This window comes from Lagopus muta, chromosome 26, assembly GCF_023343835.1.
Source record: "Lagopus muta isolate bLagMut1 chromosome 26, bLagMut1 primary, whole genome shotgun sequence".
Lineage (NCBI taxonomy): Eukaryota > Metazoa > Chordata > Aves > Galliformes > Phasianidae > Lagopus > Lagopus muta.
Window position 1 is genome coordinate 2,912,002 of NC_064458.1, and position 21,439 is coordinate 2,933,440.

General features: G+C 51.5%; 1 protein-coding gene across 1 annotated transcript in view; it reads left to right on the forward strand.

Moving 5' to 3' along the window:
* The first annotated feature begins 404 nt into the window (after window positions 1-404).
* The window catches only part of MUC16 (mucin 16, cell surface associated), a 47,626-nt gene continuing 26,591 nt past the window's right edge, over window positions 405-21,439 (forward strand). The window contains exons 1-13 of the mRNA XM_048927234.1: window positions 405-840; window positions 1,263-1,382; window positions 4,132-4,740; window positions 5,782-5,927; window positions 8,046-8,256; window positions 10,285-10,893; window positions 11,811-11,930; window positions 15,988-16,167; window positions 17,317-17,925; window positions 20,373-20,515; window positions 20,629-20,696; window positions 21,088-21,260; window positions 21,352-21,390. Coding sequence (XP_048783191.1) covers window positions 405-840; window positions 1,263-1,382; window positions 4,132-4,740; window positions 5,782-5,927; window positions 8,046-8,256; window positions 10,285-10,893; window positions 11,811-11,930; window positions 15,988-16,167; window positions 17,317-17,925; window positions 20,373-20,515; window positions 20,629-20,696; window positions 21,088-21,260; window positions 21,352-21,390 — 3,463 coding nt within the window. The remainder of the gene's footprint in view (window positions 841-1,262; window positions 1,383-4,131; window positions 4,741-5,781; window positions 5,928-8,045; window positions 8,257-10,284; window positions 10,894-11,810; window positions 11,931-15,987; window positions 16,168-17,316; window positions 17,926-20,372; window positions 20,516-20,628; window positions 20,697-21,087; window positions 21,261-21,351; window positions 21,391-21,439) is intronic.

The following is a 21,439-nucleotide window of genomic DNA, read 5'->3' on the forward strand; positions in this document are numbered from 1 at the left end:
CTTCAACACTCACTACAAATTCACCGCTCCTCACCAGCGCTACTGTCTCCTCCACACCTATACAAACAACCACCACCGCTACCCAAGCAACATCTGCTCCTGACACTACAATTACCAGCTCCTCCACTCCAAAGGAAACTACGGCACTGTCGACAACCACCACAGTTCCCTCAACTATGCAAGACATCTCCAGCCAGGCTGCTGAAACGTCCACTGCTGCAACAACCAGCACAGCTATCACAGCCACCACTGCTCTGCTCACAAGCACCAACGTAGGCCCCACTACTTCCACCACCATCTTCACTTCACATACGAGCACCTCTGCATCTCTGACAAGCACACCAGGTGCTACCATGTCGCCTCTTGCACCCACCACTGCTCAGGAGACCACTTCTCCAGCTGGGATGACATCTACAAATACACCCACCACTACACCCGCAACAACCTCTACACTCACAAGCACTCCACTCCAAAACCCAACCACTGCCCTCTCAACCAATCCTGTAGAAACAACCTCCACTGCTACCCTCGCCACATCACCATCCCAAACAACAGCTGCAAGCTCGGCCTCTCCAGTGCCTACTCTTGTTGAAACAACTACCAATCCCTCCTCAGCATCTGAAACATCCAGCAAAGCAGAAGAAACGACCACTGCACTCACATCAAGCCCAACTGCTGCATCTTCGGCTCAAACACCTACAAGCTCTCCTCAAGAGACTACATCCTCGCAAAACACCTCCCCACTTACGTCCACCTCTACCCCTGGAACAAGCCCATCTCCTACAAACACCTCACCAGCTACTCTAACCACTGCTCAGCAGAACACTTCTCCTGCTGAGAGTGAAACTGCACCATCCTCGGCCCTAACAACAACCTCCACTTCAACACTCACTACAAATTCACCGCTCCTCACCAGCACTACTGTCTCCTCCACACCTATACAAACAACCACCACCGCTACCCAAGCAACATCTGCTCCTGACACTACAATTACCAGCTCCTCCACTCCAAAGGAAACTACGGCACTGTTGACAACCACCACAGTTCCCTCAACTATGCAAGACATCTCCAGCCAGGCTGCTGAAACGTCCACTGCTGCAACAACCAGCACAGCTATCACAGCCACCACTGCTCTGCTCACAAGCACCAACGTAGGCCCCACTTCTTCCACCACCATCTTCACTTCACATACGAGCACCTCTGCATCTCTGACAAGCACACCAGGTGCTACCATGTCGCCTCTTGCACCCACCACTGCTCAGGAGACCACTTCTCCAGCTGGGATGACATCTACAAATACACCCACCACTACACCCGCAACAACCTCTACACTCACAAGCACTCCACTCCAAAACCCAACCACTGCCCTCTCAACCAATCCTGTAGAAACAACCCCCACTGCTACCCTCGCCACATCACCATCCCAAACAACAGCTGCAAGCTCGGCCTCTCCAGTGTCTTCTCTTGTTGAAACAACTACCTTTCCCTCCTCAGCATCTGAAACATCCAGCAAAGCAGAAGAAACGACCACTGCACTCACATCAAGCCCAACTGCTGCATCTTCGGCTCAAACACCTACAAGCTCTCCTCAAGAGACTACATCCTCACAAAACACCTCCCCACTTACGTCAACCTCTACCCCTGGAACAAGCCCATCTCCTACAAACACCTCACCAGCTACTCTAACCACTGCTCAGCAGAACACTTCTCCTGCTGAGAGTGAAACTGCACCATCCTCGGCCCTAACAACAACCTCCACTTCAACACTCACTACAAATTCACCGCTCCTCACCAGCGCTACTGTCTCCTCCACACCTATACAAACAACCACCACCGCTACCCAAGCAACATCTGCTCCTGACACTACAATTACCAGCTCCTCCACTCCAAAGGAAACTACGGCACTGTCGACAACCACCACAGTTCCCTCAACTATGCAAGACATCTCCAGCCAGGCTGCTGAAACGTCCACCGCTGCAACAACCAGCACAGCTATCACAGCCACCACTGCTCTGCTCACAAGCACCAATGCAGGCCCCACTACTTCCACCACCATCTTCACTTCACATACGAGCACCTCTGCATCTCTGACAAGCACACCAGGTGCTACCACGTCGCCTCCTGCACCCACCACTGCTCAGGAGACCACTTCTCCAGCTGGGACGGCATCTACAAATACACCCACCACTACACCCGCAACAACCTCTACACTCACAAGCACTCCACTCCAAAACCCAACCACTGCCCTCTCAACCAATCCTGTAGAAACAACCCCCACTGCTACCCTCGCCACATCACCATCCCAAACAACAGCTGCAAGCTCGGCCTCTCCAGTGTCTTCTCTTGTTGAAACAACTACCTTTCCCTCCTCAGCATCTGAAACATCCAGCAAAGCAGAAGAAACGACCACTGCACTCACATCAAGCCCAACTGCTGCATCTTCGGCTCAAACACCTACAAGCTCTCCTCAAGAGACTACATCCTCGCAAAACACCTCCCCACTTACGTCCACCTCTTCCCCTGGAACAAGCCCATCTCCTACAAACACCTCACCAGCTACTCTAACCACTGCTCAGCAGAACACTTCTCCAGCTGAGAGTGAAACTGCACCATCCTCGGCCCTAACAACAACCTCCACTTCAACACTCACTACGACTTCACCGCTCTACACCAGCACTACTGTCTCCTCCACACCTATACAACCAACCACCACCGCTACCCAAGCAACATCTGCTCCTGACACTACAATTACCAGCTCCTCCACTCCAAAGGAAACTACGGCACTGTTGACAACCACCACAGTTCCCTCAACTATGCAAGACATCTCCAGCCAGGCTGCTGAAACGTCCACTGCTGCAACAACCAGCACAGCTATCACAGCCACCACTGCTCTGCTCACAAGCACCAACGTAGGCCCCACTACTTCCACCACCATCTTCACTTCACATACGAGCACCTCTGCATCTCTGACAAGCACACCAGGTGCTACCATGTCGCCTCTTGCACCCACCACTGCTCAGGAGTCCACTTCTCCAGCTGGGATGACATCTACAAATACACCCACCACTACACCCGCAACAACCTCTACACTCACAAGCACTCCACTCCAAAACCCAACCACTGCCCTCTCAACCAATCCTGTAGAAACAACCCCCACTGCTACCCTCGCCACATCACCATCCCAAACAACAGCTGCAAGCTCGGCCTCTCCAGTGTCTTCTCTTGTTGAAACAACTACCTTTCCCTCCTCAGCATCTGAAACATCCAGCAAAGCAGAAGAAACGACCACTGCACTCACATCAAGCCCAACTGCTGCATCTTCGGCTCAAACACCTACAAGCTCTCCTCAAGAGACTACATCCTCACAAAACACCTCCCCACTTACGTCAACCTCTACCCCTGCAACAAGCCCATCTCCTACAAACACCTCACCAGCTACTCTAACCACTGCTCAGCAGAACACTTCTCCTGCTGAGAGTGAAACTGCACCATCCTCGGCCCTAACAACAACCTCCACTTCAACACTCACTACAAATTCACCGCTCCTCACCAGCACTACTGTCTCCTCCACACCTATACAAACAACCACCACCGCTACCCAAGCAACATCTGCTCCTGACACTACAATTACCAGCTCCGCCACTCCAAAGGAAACTACGGCACTGTTGACAACCACCACAGTTCCCTCAACTATGCAAGACATCTCCAGCCAGGCTGCTGAAACGTCCACCGCTGCAACAACCAGCACAGCTATCACAGCCACCACTGCTCTGCTCACAAGCACCAATGCAGGCCCCACTACTTCCACCACCATCTTCACTTCACATACGAGCACCTCTGCATCTCTGACAAGCACACCAGTTGCTACCACGTCGCCTCCTGCACCCACCACTGCTCAGGAGACCACTTCTCCAGCTGGGATGACATCTACAAATACACCCACCACTACACCCGCAACAACCTCTACACTCACAAGCACTCCACTCCAAAACCCAACCACTGCCCTCTCAACCAATCCTGTAGAAACAACCCCCACTGCTACCCTCGCCACATCACCATCCCAAACAACAGCTGCAAGCTCGTCCTCTCCAGTGTCTTTTCTTGTTGAAACAACTACCTTTCCCTCCTCAGCATCTGAAACATCCAGCAAAGCAGAAGAAACGACCACTGCACTCACATCAAGCCCAACTGCTGCATCTTCGGCTCAAACACCTACAAGCTCTCCTCAAGAGACTACATCCTCGCAAAACACCTCCCCACTTACGTCCACCTCTTCCCCTGGAACAAGCCCATCTCCTACAAACACCTCACCAGCTACTCTAACCACTGCTCAGCAGAACACTTCTCCAGCTGAGAGTGAAACTGCACCATCCTCGGCCCTAACAACAACCTCCACTTCAACACTCACTACGACTTCACCGCTCTACACCAGCGCTACTGTCTCCTCCACACCTATACAAACAACCACCACCGCTACCCAAGCAACATCTGCTCCTGACACTACAATTACCAGCTCCTCCACTCCAAAGGAAACTACGGCACTGTCGACAACCACCACAGTTCCCTCAACTATGCAAGACATCTCCAGCCAGGCTGCTGAAACGTCCACTGCTGCAACAACCAGCACAGCTATCACAGCCACCACTGCTCTGCTCACAAGCACCAACGTAGGCCCCACTTCTTCCACCACCATCTTCACTTCACATACGAGCACCTCTGCATCTCTGACAAGCACACCAGGTGCTACCATGTCGCCTCTTGCACCCACCACTGCTCAGGAGACCACTTCTCCAGCTGGGATGACATCTACAAATACACCCACCACTACACCCGCAACAACCTCTACACTCACAAGCACTCCACTCCAAAACCCAACCACTGCCCTCTCAACCAATCCTGTAGAAACAACCCCCACTGCTACCCTCGCCACATCACCATCCCAAACAACAGCTGCAAGCTCGGCCTCTCCAGTGTCTTCTCTTGTTGAAACAACTACCTTTCCCTCCTCAGCATCTGAAACATCCAGCAAAGCAGAAGAAACGACCACTGCACTCACATCAAGCCCAACTGCTGCATCTTCGGCTCAAACACCTACAAGCTCTCCTCAAGAGACTACATCCTCACAAAACACCTCCCCACTTACGTCAACCTCTACCCCTGGAACAAGCCCATCTCCTACAAACACCTCACCAGCTACTCTAACCACTGCTCAGCAGAACACTTCTCCTGCTGAGAGTGAAACTGCACCATCCTCGGCCCTAACAACAACCTCCACTTCAACACTCACTACAAATTCACCGCTCCTCACCAGCGCTACTGTCTCCTCCACACCTATACAAACAACCACCACCGCTACCCAAGCAACATCTGCTCCTGACACTACAATTACCAGCTCCTCCACTCCAAAGGAAACTACGGCACTGTCGACAACCACCACAGTTCCCTCAACTATGCAAGACATCTCCAGCCAGGCTGCTGAAACGTCCACCGCTGCAACAACCAGCACAGCTATCACAGCCACCACTGCTCTGCTCACAAGCACCAATGCAGGCCCCACTACTTCCACCACCATCTTCACTTCACATACGAGCACCTCTGCATCTCTGACAAGCACACCAGGTGCTACCACGTCGCCTCCTGCACCCACCACTGCTCAGGAGACCACTTCTCCAGCTGGGACGGCATCTACAAATACACCCACCACTACACCCGCAACAACCTCTACACTCACAAGCACTCCACTCCAAAACCCAACCACTGCCCTCTCAACCAATCCTGTAGAAACAACCCCCACTGCTACCCTCGCCACATCACCATCCCAAACAACAGCTGCAAGCTCGGCCTCTCCAGTGTCTTCTCTTGTTGAAACAACTACCTTTCCCTCCTCAGCATCTGAAACATCCAGCAAAGCAGAAGAAACAACCACTGCACTCACATCAAGCCCAACTGCTGCATCTTCGGCTCAAACACCTACAAGCTCTCCTCAAGAGACTACATCCTCGCAAAACACCTCCCCACTTACGTCCACCTCTTCCCCTGGAACAAGCCCATCTCCTACAAACACCTCACCAGCTACTCTAACCACTGCTCAGCAGAACACTTCTCCAGCTGAGAGTGAAACTGCACCATCCTCGGCCCTAACAACAACCTCCACTTCAACACTCACTACGACTTCACCGCTCTACACCAGCACTACTGTCTCCTCCACACCTATACAACCAACCACCACCGCTACCCAAGCAACATCTGCTCCTGACACTACAATTACCAGCTCCTCCACTCCAAAGGAAACTACGGCACTGTTGACAACCACCACAGTTCCCTCAACTATGCAAGACATCTCCAGCCAGGCTGCTGAAACGTCCACTGCTGCAACAACCAGCACAGCTATCACAGCCACCACTGCTCTGCTCACAAGCACCAACGTAGGCCCCACTACTTCCACCACCATCTTCACTTCACATACGAGCACCTCTGCATCTCTGACAAGCACACCAGGTGCTACCATGTCGCCTCTTGCACCCACCACTGCTCAGGAGACCACTTCTCCAGCTGGGATGACATCTACAAATACACCCACCACTACACCCGCAACAACCTCTACACTCACAAGCACTCCACTCCAAAACCCAACCACTGCCCTCTCAACCAATCCTGTAGAAACAACCCCCACTGCTACCCTCGCCACATCACCATCCCAAACAACAGCTGCAAGCTCGGCCTCTCCAGTGTCTTCTCTTGTTGAAACAACTACCTTTCCCTCCTCAGCATCTGAAACATCCAGCAAAGCAGAAGAAACGACCACTGCACTCACATCAAGCCCAACTGCTGCATCTTCGGCTCAAACACCTACAAGCTCTCCTCAAGAGACTACATCCTCACAAAACACCTCCCCACTTACGTCAACCTCTACCCCTGCAACAAGCCCATCTCCTACAAACACCTCACCAGCTACTCTAACCACTGCTCAGCAGAACACTTCTCCTGCTGAGAGTGAAACTGCACCATCCTCGGCCCTAACAACAACCTCCACTTCAACACTCACTACAAATTCACCGCTCCTCACCAGCACTACTGTCTCCTCCACACCTATACAAACAACCACCACCGCTACCCAAGCAACATCTGCTCCTGACACTACAATTACCAGCTCCTCCACTCCAAAGGAAACTACGGCACTGTCGACAACCACCACAGTTCCCTCAACTATGCAAGACATCTCCAGCCAGGCTGCTGAAACGTCCACCGCTGCAACAACCAGCACAGCTATCACAGCCACCACTGCTCTGCTCACAAGCACCAATGCAGGCCCCACTACTTCCACCACCATCTTCACTTCACATACGAGCACCTCTGCATCTCTGACAAGCACACCAGGTGCTACCACGTCGCCTCCTGCACCCACCACTGCTCAGGAGACCACTTCTCCAGCTGGGACGGCATCTACAAATACACCCACCACTACACCCGCAACAACCTCTACACTCACAAGCACTCCACTCCAAAACCCAACCACTGCCCTCTCAACCAATCCTGTAGAAACAACCCCCACTGCTACCCTCGCCACATCACCATCCCAAACAACAGCTGCAAGCTCGGCCTCTCCAGTGTCTTCTCTTGTTGAAACAACTACCTTTCCCTCCTCAGCATCTGAAACATCCAGCAAAGCAGAAGAAACGACCACTGCACTCACATCAAGCCCAACTGCTGCATCTTCGGCTCAAACACCTACAAGCTCTCCTCAAGAGACTACATCCTCGCAAAACACCTCCCCACTTACGTCCACCTCTTCCCCTGGAACAAGCCCATCTCCTACAAACACCTCACCAGCTACTCTAACCACTGCTCAGCAGAACACTTCTCCAGCTGAGAGTGAAACTGCACCATCCTCAGCCCTAACAACAACCTCCACTTCAACACTCACTACGACTTCACCGCTCTACACCAGCACTACTGTCTCCTCCACACCTATACAAACAACCACCACCGCTACCCAAGCAACATCTGCTCCTGACACTACAATTACCAGCTCCTCCACTCCAAAGGAAACTACGGCACTGTCGACAACCACCACAGTTCCCTCAACTATGCAAGACATCTCCAGCCAGGCTGCTGAAACGTCCACCGCTGCAACAACCAGCACAGCTATCACAGCCACCACTGCTCTGCTCACAAGCACCAATGCAGGCCCCACTACTTCCACCACCATCTTCACTTCACATACGAGCACCTCTGCATCTCTGACAAGCACACCAGGTGCTACCACGTCGCCTCCTGCACCCACCACTGCTCAGGAGACCACTTCTCCAGCTGGGACGGCATCTACAAATACACCCACCACTACACCCGCAACAACCTCTACACTCACAAGCACTCCACTCCAAAACCCAACCACTGCCCTCTCAACCAATCCTGTAGAAACAACCCCCACTGCTACCCTCGCCACATCACCATCCCAAACAACAGCTGCAAGCTCGGCCTCTCCAGTGTCTTCTCTTGTTGAAACAACTACCTTTCCCTCCTCAGCATCTGAAACATCCAGCAAAGCAGAAGAAACGACCACTGCACTCACATCAAGCCCAACTGCTGCATCTTCGGCTCAAACACCTACAAGCTCTCCTCAAGAGACTACATCCTCGCAAAACACCTCCCCACTTACGTCCACCTCTTCCCCTGGAACAAGCCCATCACCTACAAACACCTCACCAGCTACTCTAACCACTGCTCAGCAGAACACTTCTCCAGCTGAGAGTGAAACTGCACCATCCTCGGCCCTAACAACAACCTCCACTTCAACACTCACTACAAATTCACCGCTCCTCACCAGCACTACTGTCTCCTCCACACCTATACAAACAACCACCACCGCTACCCAAGCAACATCTGCTCCTGACACTACAATTACCAGCTCCTCCACTCCAAAGGAAACTACGGCACTGTCGACAACCACCACAGTTCCCTCAACTATGCAAGACATCTCCAGCCAGGCTGCTGAAACGTCCACCGCTGCAACAACCAGCACAGCTATCACAGCCACCACTGCTCTGCTCACAAGCACCAATGCAGGCCCCACTACTTCCACCACCATCTTCACTTCACATACGAGCACCTCTGCATCTCTGACAAGCACACCAGGTGCTACCACGTCGCCTCCTGCACCCACCACTGCTCAGGAGACCACTTCTCCAGCTGGGACGGCATCTACAAATACACCCACCACTACACCCGCAACAACCTCTACACTCACAAGCACTCCACTCCAAAACCCAACCACTGCCCTCTCAACCAATCCTGTAGAAACAACCCCCACTGCTACCCTCGCCACATCACCATCCCAAACAACAGCTGCAAGCTCGGCCTCTCCAGTGTCTTCTCTTGTTGAAACAACTACCTTTCCCTCCTCAGCATCTGAAACATCCAGCAAAGCAGAAGAAACGACCACTGCACTCACATCAAGCCCAACTGCTGCATCTTCGGCTCAAACACCTACAAGCTCTCCTCAAGAGACTACATCCTCGCAAAACACCTCCCCACTTACATCCACCTCTTCCCCTGGAACAAGCCCATCTCCTACAAACACCTCACCAGCTACTCTAACCACTGCTCAGCAGAACACTTCTCCAGCTGAGAGTGAAACTGCACCATCCTCAGCCCTAACAACAACCTCCACTTCAACACTCACTACGACTTCACCGCTCTACACCAGCACTACTGTCTCCTCCACACCTATACAAACAACCACCACCGCTACCCAAGCAACATCTGCTCCTGACACTACAATTACCAGCTCCTCCACTCCAAAGGAAACTACGGCACTGTCGACAACCACCACAGTTCCCTCAACTATGCAAGACATCTCCAGCCAGGCTGCTGAAACGTCCACCGCTGCAACAACCAGCACAGCTATCACAGCCACCACTGCTCTGCTCACAAGCACCAATGCAGGCCCCACTACTTCCACCACCATCTTCACTTCACATACGAGCACCTCTGCATCTCTGACAAGCACACCAGGTGCTACCACGTCGCCTCCTGCACCCACCACTGCTCAGGAGACCACTTCTCCAGCTGGGACGGCATCTACAAATACACCCACCACTACACCCGCAACAACCTCTACACTCACAAGCACTCCACTCCAAAACCCAACCACTGCCCTCTCAACCAATCCTGTAGAAACAACCCCCACTGCTACCCTCGCCACATCACCATCCCAAACAACAGCTGCAAGCTCGGCCTCTCCAGTGTCTTCTCTTGTTGAAACAACTACCTTTCCCTCCTCAGCATCTGAAACATCCAGCAAAGCAGAAGAAACGACCACTGCACTCACATCAAGCCCAACTGCTGCATCTTCGGCTCAAACACCTACAAGCTCTCCTCAAGAGACTACATCCTCGCAAAACACCTCCCCACTTACGTCCACCTCTTCCCCTGGAACAAGCCCATCTCCTACAAACACCTCACCAGCTACTCTAACCACTGCTCAGCAGAACACTTCTCCAGCTGAGAGTGAAACTGCACCATCCTCGGCCCTAACAACAACCTCCACTTCAACACTCACTACAAATTCACCGCTCCTCACCAGCGCTACTGTCTCCTCCACACCTATACAAACAACCACCACCGCTACACAAGCAACATCTGCTCCTGACACTACAATTACCAGCTCCTCCACTCCAAAGGAAACTACGGCACTGTCGACAACCACCACAGTTCCCTCAACTATGCAAGACATCTCCAGCCAGGCTGCTGAAACGTCCACCGCTGCAACAACCAGAACAGCTATCACAGCCACCACTGCTCTGCTCACAAGCACCAATGCAGGCCCCACTACTTCCACCACCATCTTCACTTCACATACGAGCACCTCTGCATCTCTGACAAGCACACCAGGTGCTACCACGTCGCCTCCTGCACCCACCACTGCTCAGGAGACCACTTCTCCAGCTGGGATGACATCTACAAATACACCCACCACTACACCCGCAACAACCTCTACACTCACAAGCACTCCACTCCAAAACGCAACCACTGCCCTCTCAACCAATCCTGTAGAAACAACCCCCACTGCTACCCTCGCCACATCACCATCCCAAACAACAGCTGCAAGCTCGGCCTCTCCAGTGCCTACTCTTGTTGAAACAACTACCATTCCCTCCTCAGCATCTGAAACATCCAGCAAAGCAGAAGAAACGACCACTGCACTCACATCAAGCCCAACTGCTGCATCTTCGGCTCAAACACCTACAAGCTCTCCTCAAGAGACTACATCCTCGCAAAACACCTCCCCACTTACGTCCACCTCTTCCCCTGGAACAAGCCCATCTCCTACAAACACCTCACCAGCTACTCTAACCACTGCTCAGCAGAACACTTCTCCAGCTGAGAGTGAAACTGCACCATCCTCGGCCCTAACAACAACCTCCACTTCAACACTCACTACGACTTCACCGCTCCTCACCAGCACTACTGTCTCCTCCACACCTATACAAACAACCACCACCGCTACCCAAGCAACATCTGCTCCTGACACTACAATTACCAGCTCCTCCACTCCAAAGGAAACTACGGCACTGTCGACAACCACCACAGTTCCCTCAACTATGCAAGACATCTCCAGCCAGGCTGCTGAAACGTCCACCGCTGCAACAACCAGCACAGCTATCACAGCCACCACTGCTCTGCTCACAAGCACCAATGCAGGCCCCACTACTTCCACCACCATCTTCACTTCACATACGAGCACCTCTGCATCTCTGACAAGCACACCAGGTGCTACCATGTCGCCTCTTGCACCCACCACTGCTCAGGAGACCACTACTCCAGCTGGGACGACATCTACAAATACACCCACCACTACACCCGCAACAACCTCTACACTCACAAGCACTCCACTCCAAAACGCAACCACTGCCCTCTCAACCAATCCTGTAGAAACAACCCCCACTGCTACCCTCGCCACATCACCATCCCAAACAACAGCTGCAAGCTCGGCCTCTCCAGTGCCTACTCTTGTTGAAACAACTACCTTTCCCTCCTCAGCATCTGAAACATCCAGCAAAGCAGAAGAAACGACCACTGCACTCACATCAAGCCCAACTGCTGCATCTTCGGCTCAAACACCTACAAGCTCTCCTCAAGAGACTACATCCTCGCAAAACACCTCCCCACTTACGTCCACCTCTTCCCCTGGAACAAGCCCATCTCCTACAAACACCTCACCAGCTACTCTAACCACTGCTCAGCAGAACACTTCTCCAGCTGAGAGTGAAACTGCACCATCCTCGGCCCTAACAACAACCTCCACTTCAACACTCAATACAAATTCACCGCTCCACACCAGCGCTACAGTCTCCTCCACACCTATACAAACAACCACCAACGCTACCCAAGCAACATCTGCTCCTGACACTACAATTACCAGCTCCTCCACTCCAAAGGAAACTACGGCACTGTTGACAACCACCACAGTTCCCTCAACTATGCAAGACATCTCCAGCCAGGCTGCTGAAACGTCCACTGCTGCAACAACCAGCACAGCTATCACAGCCACCACAGCTCTGCTCACAAGCACCAACGTAGGCCCCACTACTTCCACCACCATCTTCACTTCACATACGAGCACCTCTGCATCTCTGACAAGCACACCAGGTGCTACCATGTCGCCTCTTGCACCCACCACTGCTCAGGAGACCACTTCTCCAGCTGGGACGACATCTACAAATACACCCACCACTACACCCGCAACAACCTCTACACTCACAAGCACTCCACTCCAAAACAGAACTGCAGCTGTCCTTGTAAAAATTGCAGAGACAACACCCACTGCTATCCTTGCCACAACACCATCCCAAACAACAGCAGCAAGCTCGGCCTCTCCAGTGCCTACTCTTGTTGAAACAACTACCTTTCCCTCCTCAGCATCTGAAACATCCAGCAAAGCAGAAGAAACGACCACTGCACTCACATCAAGCCCAACTGCTGCATCTTCGGCTCAAACACCTACAAGCTCTCCTCAAGAGACTACATCCTCGCAAAACACCTCCCCACTTACGTCCACCTCTTCCCCTGGAACAAGCCCATCTCCTACAAACACCTCACCAGCTACTCTAACCACTGCTCAGCAGAACACTTCTCCAGCTGAGAGTGAAACTGCACCATCCTCGGCCCTAACAACAACCCCCACTTCAACACTCACTACAAATTCACCGCTCCTCACCAGCGCTACTGTCTCCTCCACACCTATACAAACAACCACCACCGCTACCCAAGCAACATCTGCTCCTGACACTACAATTACCAGCTCCTCCACTCCAAAGGAAACTACGGCACTGTCGACAACCACCACAGTTCCCTCAACTATGCAAGACATCTCCAGCCAGGCTGCTGAAACGTCCACCGCTGCAACAACCAGCACAGCTATCACAGCCACCACTGCTCTGCTCACAAGCACCAATGCAGGCCCCACTACTTCCACCACCATCTTCACTTCACATACGAGCACCTCTGCATCTCTGACAAGCACACCAGGTGCTACCATGTCGCCTCTTGCACCCACCACTGCTCAGGAGACCACTACTCCAGCTGGGACGACATCTACAAATACACCCACCACTACACCCGCAACAACCTCTACACTCACAAGCACTCCACTCCAAAACCCAACCACTGCCCTCTCAACCAATCCTGTAGAAACAACCCCCACTGCTACCCTCGCCACATCACCATCCCAAACAACAGCTGCAAGCTCGGCCTCTCCAGTGTCTTCTCTTGTTGAAACAACTACCTTTCCCTCCTCAGCATCTGAAACATCCAGCAAAGCAGAAGAAACGACCACTGCACTCACATCAAGCCCAACTGCTGCATCTTCGGCTCAAACACCTACAAGCTCTCCTCAAGAGACTACATCCTCGCAAAACACCTCCCCACTTACGTCCACCTCTTCCCCTGGAACAAGCCCATCTCCTACAAACACCTCACCAGCTACTCTAACCACTGCTCAGCAGAACACTTCTCCAGCTGAGAGTGAAACTGCACCATCCTCGGCCCTAACAACAACCTCCACTTCAACACTCACTACGACTTCACCGCTCTACACCAGCACTACTGTCTCCTCCACACCTATACAAACAACCACCACCGCTACCCAAGCAACATCTGCTCCTGACACTACAATTACCAGCTCCTCCACTCCAAAGGAAACTACGGCACTGTTGACAACCACCACAGTTCCCTCAACTATGCAAGACATCTCCAGCCAGGCTGCTGAAACGTCCACTGCTGCAACAACCAGAACAGCTATCACAGCCACCACTGCTCTGCTCACAAGCACCAATGCAGGCCCCACTACTTCCACCACCATCTTCACTTCACATACTAGCACCTCTGCATCTCTGACAAGCACACCAGGTGCTACCACGTCGCCTCGTGCACCCACCACTGCTCAGGAGACCACTTCTCCAGCTGGGATGACATCTACAAATACACCCACCACTACACCCGCAACAACCTCTACACTCACAAGCACTCCACTCCAAAACGCAACCACTGCCCTCTCAACCAATCCTGTAGAAACAACCCCCACTGCTACCCTCGCCACATCACCATCCCAAACAACAGCTGCAAGCTCGGCCTCTCCAGTGCCTACTCTTGTTGAAACAACTACCATTCCCTCCTCAGCATCTGAAACATCCAGCAAAGCAGAAGAAACGACCACTGCACTCACATCAAGCCCAACTGCTGCATCTTCGGCTCAAACACCTACAAGCTCTCCTCAAGAGACTACATCCTCGCAAAACACCTCCCCACTTACGTCCACCTCTTCCCCTGGAACAAGCCCATCTCCTACAAACACCTCACCAGCTACTCTAACCACTGCTCAGCAGAACACTTCTCCAGCTGAGAGTGAAACTGCACCATCCTCGGCCCTAACAACAACCTCCACTTCAACACTCAATACAAATTCACCGCTCCTCACCAGCGCTACAGTCTCCTCCACACCTATACAAACAACCACCACCGCTACCCAAGCAACATCTGCTCCTGACACTACAATTACCAGCTCCTCCACTCCAAAGGAAACTACGGCACTGTTGACAACCACCACAGTTCCCTCAACTATGCAAGACATCTCCAGCCAGGCTGCTGAAACGTCCACTGCTGCAACAACCAGCACAGCTATCACAGCCACCACAGCTCTGCTCACAAGCACCAACGTAGGCCCCACTACTTCCACCACCATCTTCACTTCACATACGAGCACCTCTGCATCTCTGACAAGCACACCAGGTGCTACCATGTCGCCTCTTGCACCCACCACTGCTCAGGAGACCACTTCTCCAGCTGGGACGACATCTACAAATACACCCACCACTACACCCGCAACAACCTCTACACTCACAAGCACTCCACTCCAAAACAGAACTGCAGCTGTCCTTGTAAAAATTGCAGAGACAACACCCACTGCTATCCTTGCCACAACACCATCCCAAACAACAGCAGCAAGCTCGGCCTCTCCAGTGCCTACTCTTGTTGAAACAACTACCTTTCCCTCCTCAGCATCTGAAACATCCAGCAAAGCAGAAGAAACGACCACTGCACTCACATCAAGCCCAACTGCTGCATCTTCGGCTCAAACACCTACAAGCTCTCCTCAAGAGACTACATCCTCGCAAAACACCTCCCCACTTACGTCCACCTCTTCCCCTGGAACAAGCCCATCTCCTACAAACACCTCACCAGCTACTCTAACCACTGCTCAGCAGAACACTTCTCCAGCTGAGAGTGAAACTGCACCATCCTCGGCCCTAACAACAACCCCCACTTCAACACTCACTACAAATTCACCGCTCCTCACCAGCGCTACTGTCTCCTCCACACCTATACAAACAACCACCACCGCTACCCAAGCAACATCTGCTCCTGACACTACAATTACCAGCTCCTCCACTCCAAAGGAAACTACGGCACTGTCGACAACCACCACAGTTCCCTCAACTATGCAAGACATCTCCAGCCAGGCTGCTGAAACGTCCACCGCTGCAACACCCAGCACAGCTACCACAGTCACCACTGCTCTGCTCACAAGCACCAATGCAGGCCCCACTACTTCCACCACCATCTTCACTTCACATACGAGCACCTCTGCATCTCTGACAAGCACACCAGGTGCTACCACGTCGCCTCCTGCACCCACCACTGCTCAGGAGACCACTTCTCCAGCTGGGACGGCATCTACAAATACACCCACCACTACACCCGCAACAACCTCTACACTCACAAGCACTCCACTCCAAAACACAACCACTGCCCTCTCAACCAATCCTGTAGAAACAACCCCCACTGCTACCCTCGCCACATCACCATCCCAAACAACAGCTGCAAGCTCGGCCTCTCCAGTGCCTACTCTTGTTGAAACAACTACCATTCCCTCCTCAGCATCTGAAACATCCAGCAAAGCACAAGAAACGACCACTGCACTCACATCAAGCCCAACTGCTGCATCTTCGGCTCAAACACCTACAAGCTCTCCTCAAGAGACTACATCCTCGCAAAACACCTCCCCACTTACGTCCACCTCTTCCCCTGGAACAAGCCCATCTCCTACAAACACCTCACCAGCTACTCTAACCACTGCTCAGCAGAACACTTCTCCAGCTGAGAGTGAAACTGCACCATCCTCGGCCCTAACAACAACCTCCACTTCAACACTCACTACGACTTCCCCGCTCCTCACCAGCGCTACTGTCTCCTCCACACCTATACAAACAACCACCACCGCTACCCAAGCAACATCTGCTCCTGACACTACAATTACCAGCTCCTCCACTCCAAAGGAAACTACGGCACTGTTGACAACCACCACAGTTCCCTCAACTATGCAAGACACCTCCAGCCAGGCTGCTGAAACGTCCACCGCTGCAACACCCAGCACAGCTATCACAGCCACCACTGCTCTGCTCACAAGCATCAATGCAGGCCCCACTACTTCCACCACCATCTTCACTTCACATACGAGCACCTCTGCATCTCTGACAAGCACACCAGGTGCTACCACGTCTTCTCTTGCACCCACCACTGCTCAGGAGACCACTTCTCCAGCTGGGACGACATCTACAAATACACCCACCACTACACCCGCAACAACCTCTGCACTCACAAGCACTCCACTCCAAAACCCAACCACTGCCCTCTCATCCAATCCTGTAGAAACAACCCCCACTGCTACCCTCGCCACATCACCATCCCAAACAACAGCTGCAAGCTCGGCCTCTCCAGTGCCTACTCTTGTTGAAACAACTACCTTTCCCTCCTCAGCATCGGAAACATCCAGCAAAGCAGAAGAAACGACCACTGCACTCACATCAAGCCCAACTGCTGCATCTTCGGCTCAAACACCTACAAGCTCTCCTCAAGAGACTACATCCTCGCAAAACACCTCCCCACTTACGTCCACCTCTTCCCCTGGAACAAGCCCATCTCCTACAAACACCTCACCAGCTACTCTAACCACTGCTCAGCAGAACACTTCTCCAGCTGAGAGTGAAACTGCACCATCCTCGGCCCTAACAACAACCTCCACTTCAACACTCACTACGACTTCACCGCTCTACACCAGCACTACTGTCTCCTCCACACCTATACAAACAACCACCACCTCTACCCAAGCAACATCTGCTCCTGACACTACAATTACCAGCTCCTCCACTCCAAAGGAAACTACGGCACTGTCGACAACCACCACAGTTCCCTCAACTATGCAAGACACCTCCACCCAGGCTGCTGAAACGTCCACTGCTGCAACAACCAGCACAGCTACCACAGTCAACACTGCACTGCTCACAAGCACCAATGCAGGCCCCACTACTTCCACCACCATCTTCACTTCACATACGAGCACCTCTGCATCTCTGACAAGCACACCAGGTGCTACCATGTTGCCTCTTGCACCCACCACTGCTCAGGAGACCACTTCTCCAGCTGGGACGGCATCTACAAATACACCCACCACTACACCCGCAACAACCTCTACCTCTACACTCACAAGCACTCCACTCCAAAACCCAACCACTGCCCTCTCATCCAATCCTGTAGAAACAACCCCCACTGCTACCCTTGCCACATCACCATCCCAAACAACAGCTGCAAGCTCGGCCTCTCCAGTGCCTACTCTTGTTGAAACAACTACCTTTCCCTCCTCAGCATCTGAAACATCCAGCAAAGCAGAAGAAACGACCACTGCACTCACATCAAGCCCAACTGCTGCATCTTCGGCTCAAACACCTACAAGCTCTCCTCAAGAGACTACATCCTCGCAAAACACCTCCCCACTTACGTCCACCTCTTCCCCTGGAACAAGCCCATCTCCTACAAACACCTCACCAGCTACTCTAACCACTGCTCAGCAGAACACTTCTCCCGCTGAGACTTCAATTGCACCATCGTCTACGTCTCTACTCTACACAAGTCCTTCTTTCTTATCCAATTCTGTAAAGATATCCACCACTGCTCCCCAGGGCACATCACATTCCCCCACTACTACAAGCTCTTTCACACCAAGGGAATCTACAAGTCTTGTGCCAGAATCTACATCTCTGTCTACGTCATCAATGCCATCCTTCCCTTCTTCTGAATCAACCACCGTAGTCTCCTCTATCCTAGCTAGCACATCCTCTCCTTATCATTTCAGAACTTCTACTTCTTCAACAGCACAGGCATCTACACTTCCTTTTTCTGATGTTGGAAGTACCACTTATTTTGAGAAAACTTCTCATCTTAATTTTTCTCCTCTTCCTATTACATGTAAGTATATTGATCTTATAATGAATGGAATTAAAAACTAAGTGAAATAAGTAAATTTTGTACTTGTTAGATTAGCTTTTCCATTGAGGTTATATTTTCCTTTTTTATTTTATGTGCATTTTGTAATAGATCCAATGGATACCTCATGCTCCTTATGCTCTGATCTTCTTCACCTTAGTCAAATATTGTATTGTCTTGAAAGCAACTCTATACAATATTTCTACTGCAATTAAATTCGTACTTAATTTAGTAGGTCAGAGATTGTACTTTCTGCTGTGAGATTATACCCCTGAACAAAATAATTCGTATCAGCATTGGAGAATTATACCAGTCATTACTCTCATCAATTTTTATATTACTTACTGAATGGGAACAGAATGCCAAAACTTGCACACTCCAGGAAGTTAGGTGTACTTGCACTTCCTTTCTGAATGCCTTACTGATATATATTATGTGATATAAAATGTGATATTATGTGATTATGTGATATAATTCCACTCTCCTCTGTATTGTCATTTTATCAGAAAAGATGAAGGCTAAACAGTCTTCAATTATGCGATAGTCGAAAGACAGAATTATGTGCAGTGTATAATGAAATCACAATGAAGAGTAGAGTGGAAAATTAAGCAGACAAGAGGAGCAGTAACATACAAAAGAAACCACTGTTGCCCTCCATAGGAAAGTGAATGTAGCACCTCTCTGTTATGTTTTGAAGGCCACATATACATAAATCAATAAAAAAATAAGTAACCTATTAGACTGTGAAAGACTATAGAAAAAGCGTGAGCACGTGGCCAAACAGAGATGTTATGCATGTACAAAGGATTAAGAGTGCAGAAGAAAATAATGAAATTATACTCAAAGTAAAAGGAATTTTAAGAAAAAAAAGGTAAGTAATAAGAATTAATGGGATTACATTAAAAAAAATAAATAAACATAGAAAAACAACAACAACAAAAACTAAAAAAAGAGATTAAATATAAAATATATAAGAAAAATAAAAAAATAAAAATATTAATTCATAAAGATGAACTAAAAATCATAAAAGACAACAATAAAAAAAATGCAAAACAGAAAAAAATAGTGGACTATAAGAAGGGAATACAAAACAAGAATTCTAGATAAAAATACATCTCCTAAAATACAGACAAATAAGAAAAGATGAAAATAGAAAGTCATTTCAAATACAAATGACAGTATCATTCTATGACGACAGGAAAATGTTTTGGATTAAACACAAAACACTACAGAACTGCAAACAAAAATAAGTCAGTGCACACAAATAGCAGCACAGACACACAAAGACTGGCTTCAGGCCATACGAGATAAAGAATAAAATACACAAGACATCGAAAAACAGCTCATGTCAAAAAGGCATGTAAAGCCGCAAAGATGAATCTCAAAAATGGAGCTCGTGAAGCCTGGGACAAGTGCAGAACCCGCCAGACTTTGCCATCACAGTGACGGCTGGGGAGGAGAAATAGCTGGCCAGGCACCACTGCCTTGGCCCTCCCACAGCCTTCACAGCCGTCCTCCTGCACCCTCTCACTCCCCATCTGTGCTTCTTGCAGCTCCCACTCGGCCGCCAACCACACCTCCAGGCCTCGAGCGTTTCACCGTCAACTTCACCATCACCAATCTCCCCTACGATTCCGACCTGCACGTTCCTCACTCGGCAAAGCTCAACAGCACCCAGAGGGTCATGACCACCTTGGTACGTAACCCGCAACGCTGCCAAGGCCGGAAGGGGAGCTTGCCTGACACTGGCTCTGGAAAGTATCCAGCGATGCAAGCAGGCTTCTCATCACAAACCTTTCTCGTTGCCAGCTCAACCGCCTTCTCAAGGACACCAGCATTGGCCCCAATTTCCTTGGATGTGCAACGACAGCCTTCAGGTAGGGGTGGCCACCCAGGGTCCCTGCTCAGATGCCAGCACTCGTGGTCCCGCCACACTTCCGCTCTGTCACCACCAAGACCTTCTCCCTGCTCTCATTCTCCCTCACCACCTCGGCCCTTGGAGCCTCCCCTCGCCGCCAGACCCCTAACCCTCGGGTCATGGTGCTGAGCAAAGAACGACTCCACAGTCTCCTCCTGCCCACGGCTTCCGGAAACAAAGCCGTACTTTCAGTGGAGGCAGGAGTGGAAGGGAGCCCCAGCTCGGCCTGACCGGGCAGTGCCGAGCATGCATTCACGGAGACGCACACGTTCAGCAGCCGCAAAGCCTGTCGACCTTGGAGCAACGAGGTGCAGAAGCCAGGTGCTCAGGCATGGCTTTCTGTTTGGCAGGTCCCTGAGGCAAGGCGACAACACAGGCGTGGACCTCGTCTGCAGCTACAGGAAGGAGCCCTCCAGCCCTGACTTGGACAGGGTGGGCCTTTACCACGAAGTGAGCAACAAGACCAGAGCCGTCACGCGCCTGGGCCCCTACAGCCTGGACAGGACCAGCCTCTACGTCAACGGTGAACAAGGCCTCTCCTGCTGCCTCCCTCTGGCCCTCCGCCTTCCCCCCACGGAGCTCCAGCTCATGTCTCTCTCTCTCTCTCATTCCAGGTTACAACGAACAGCCAGAGATGCGGCCAGTGACGCCCAGTGAGTACCACACTGGGGCAGGATGCACCCAAAAGGCAACGGGTGCCTC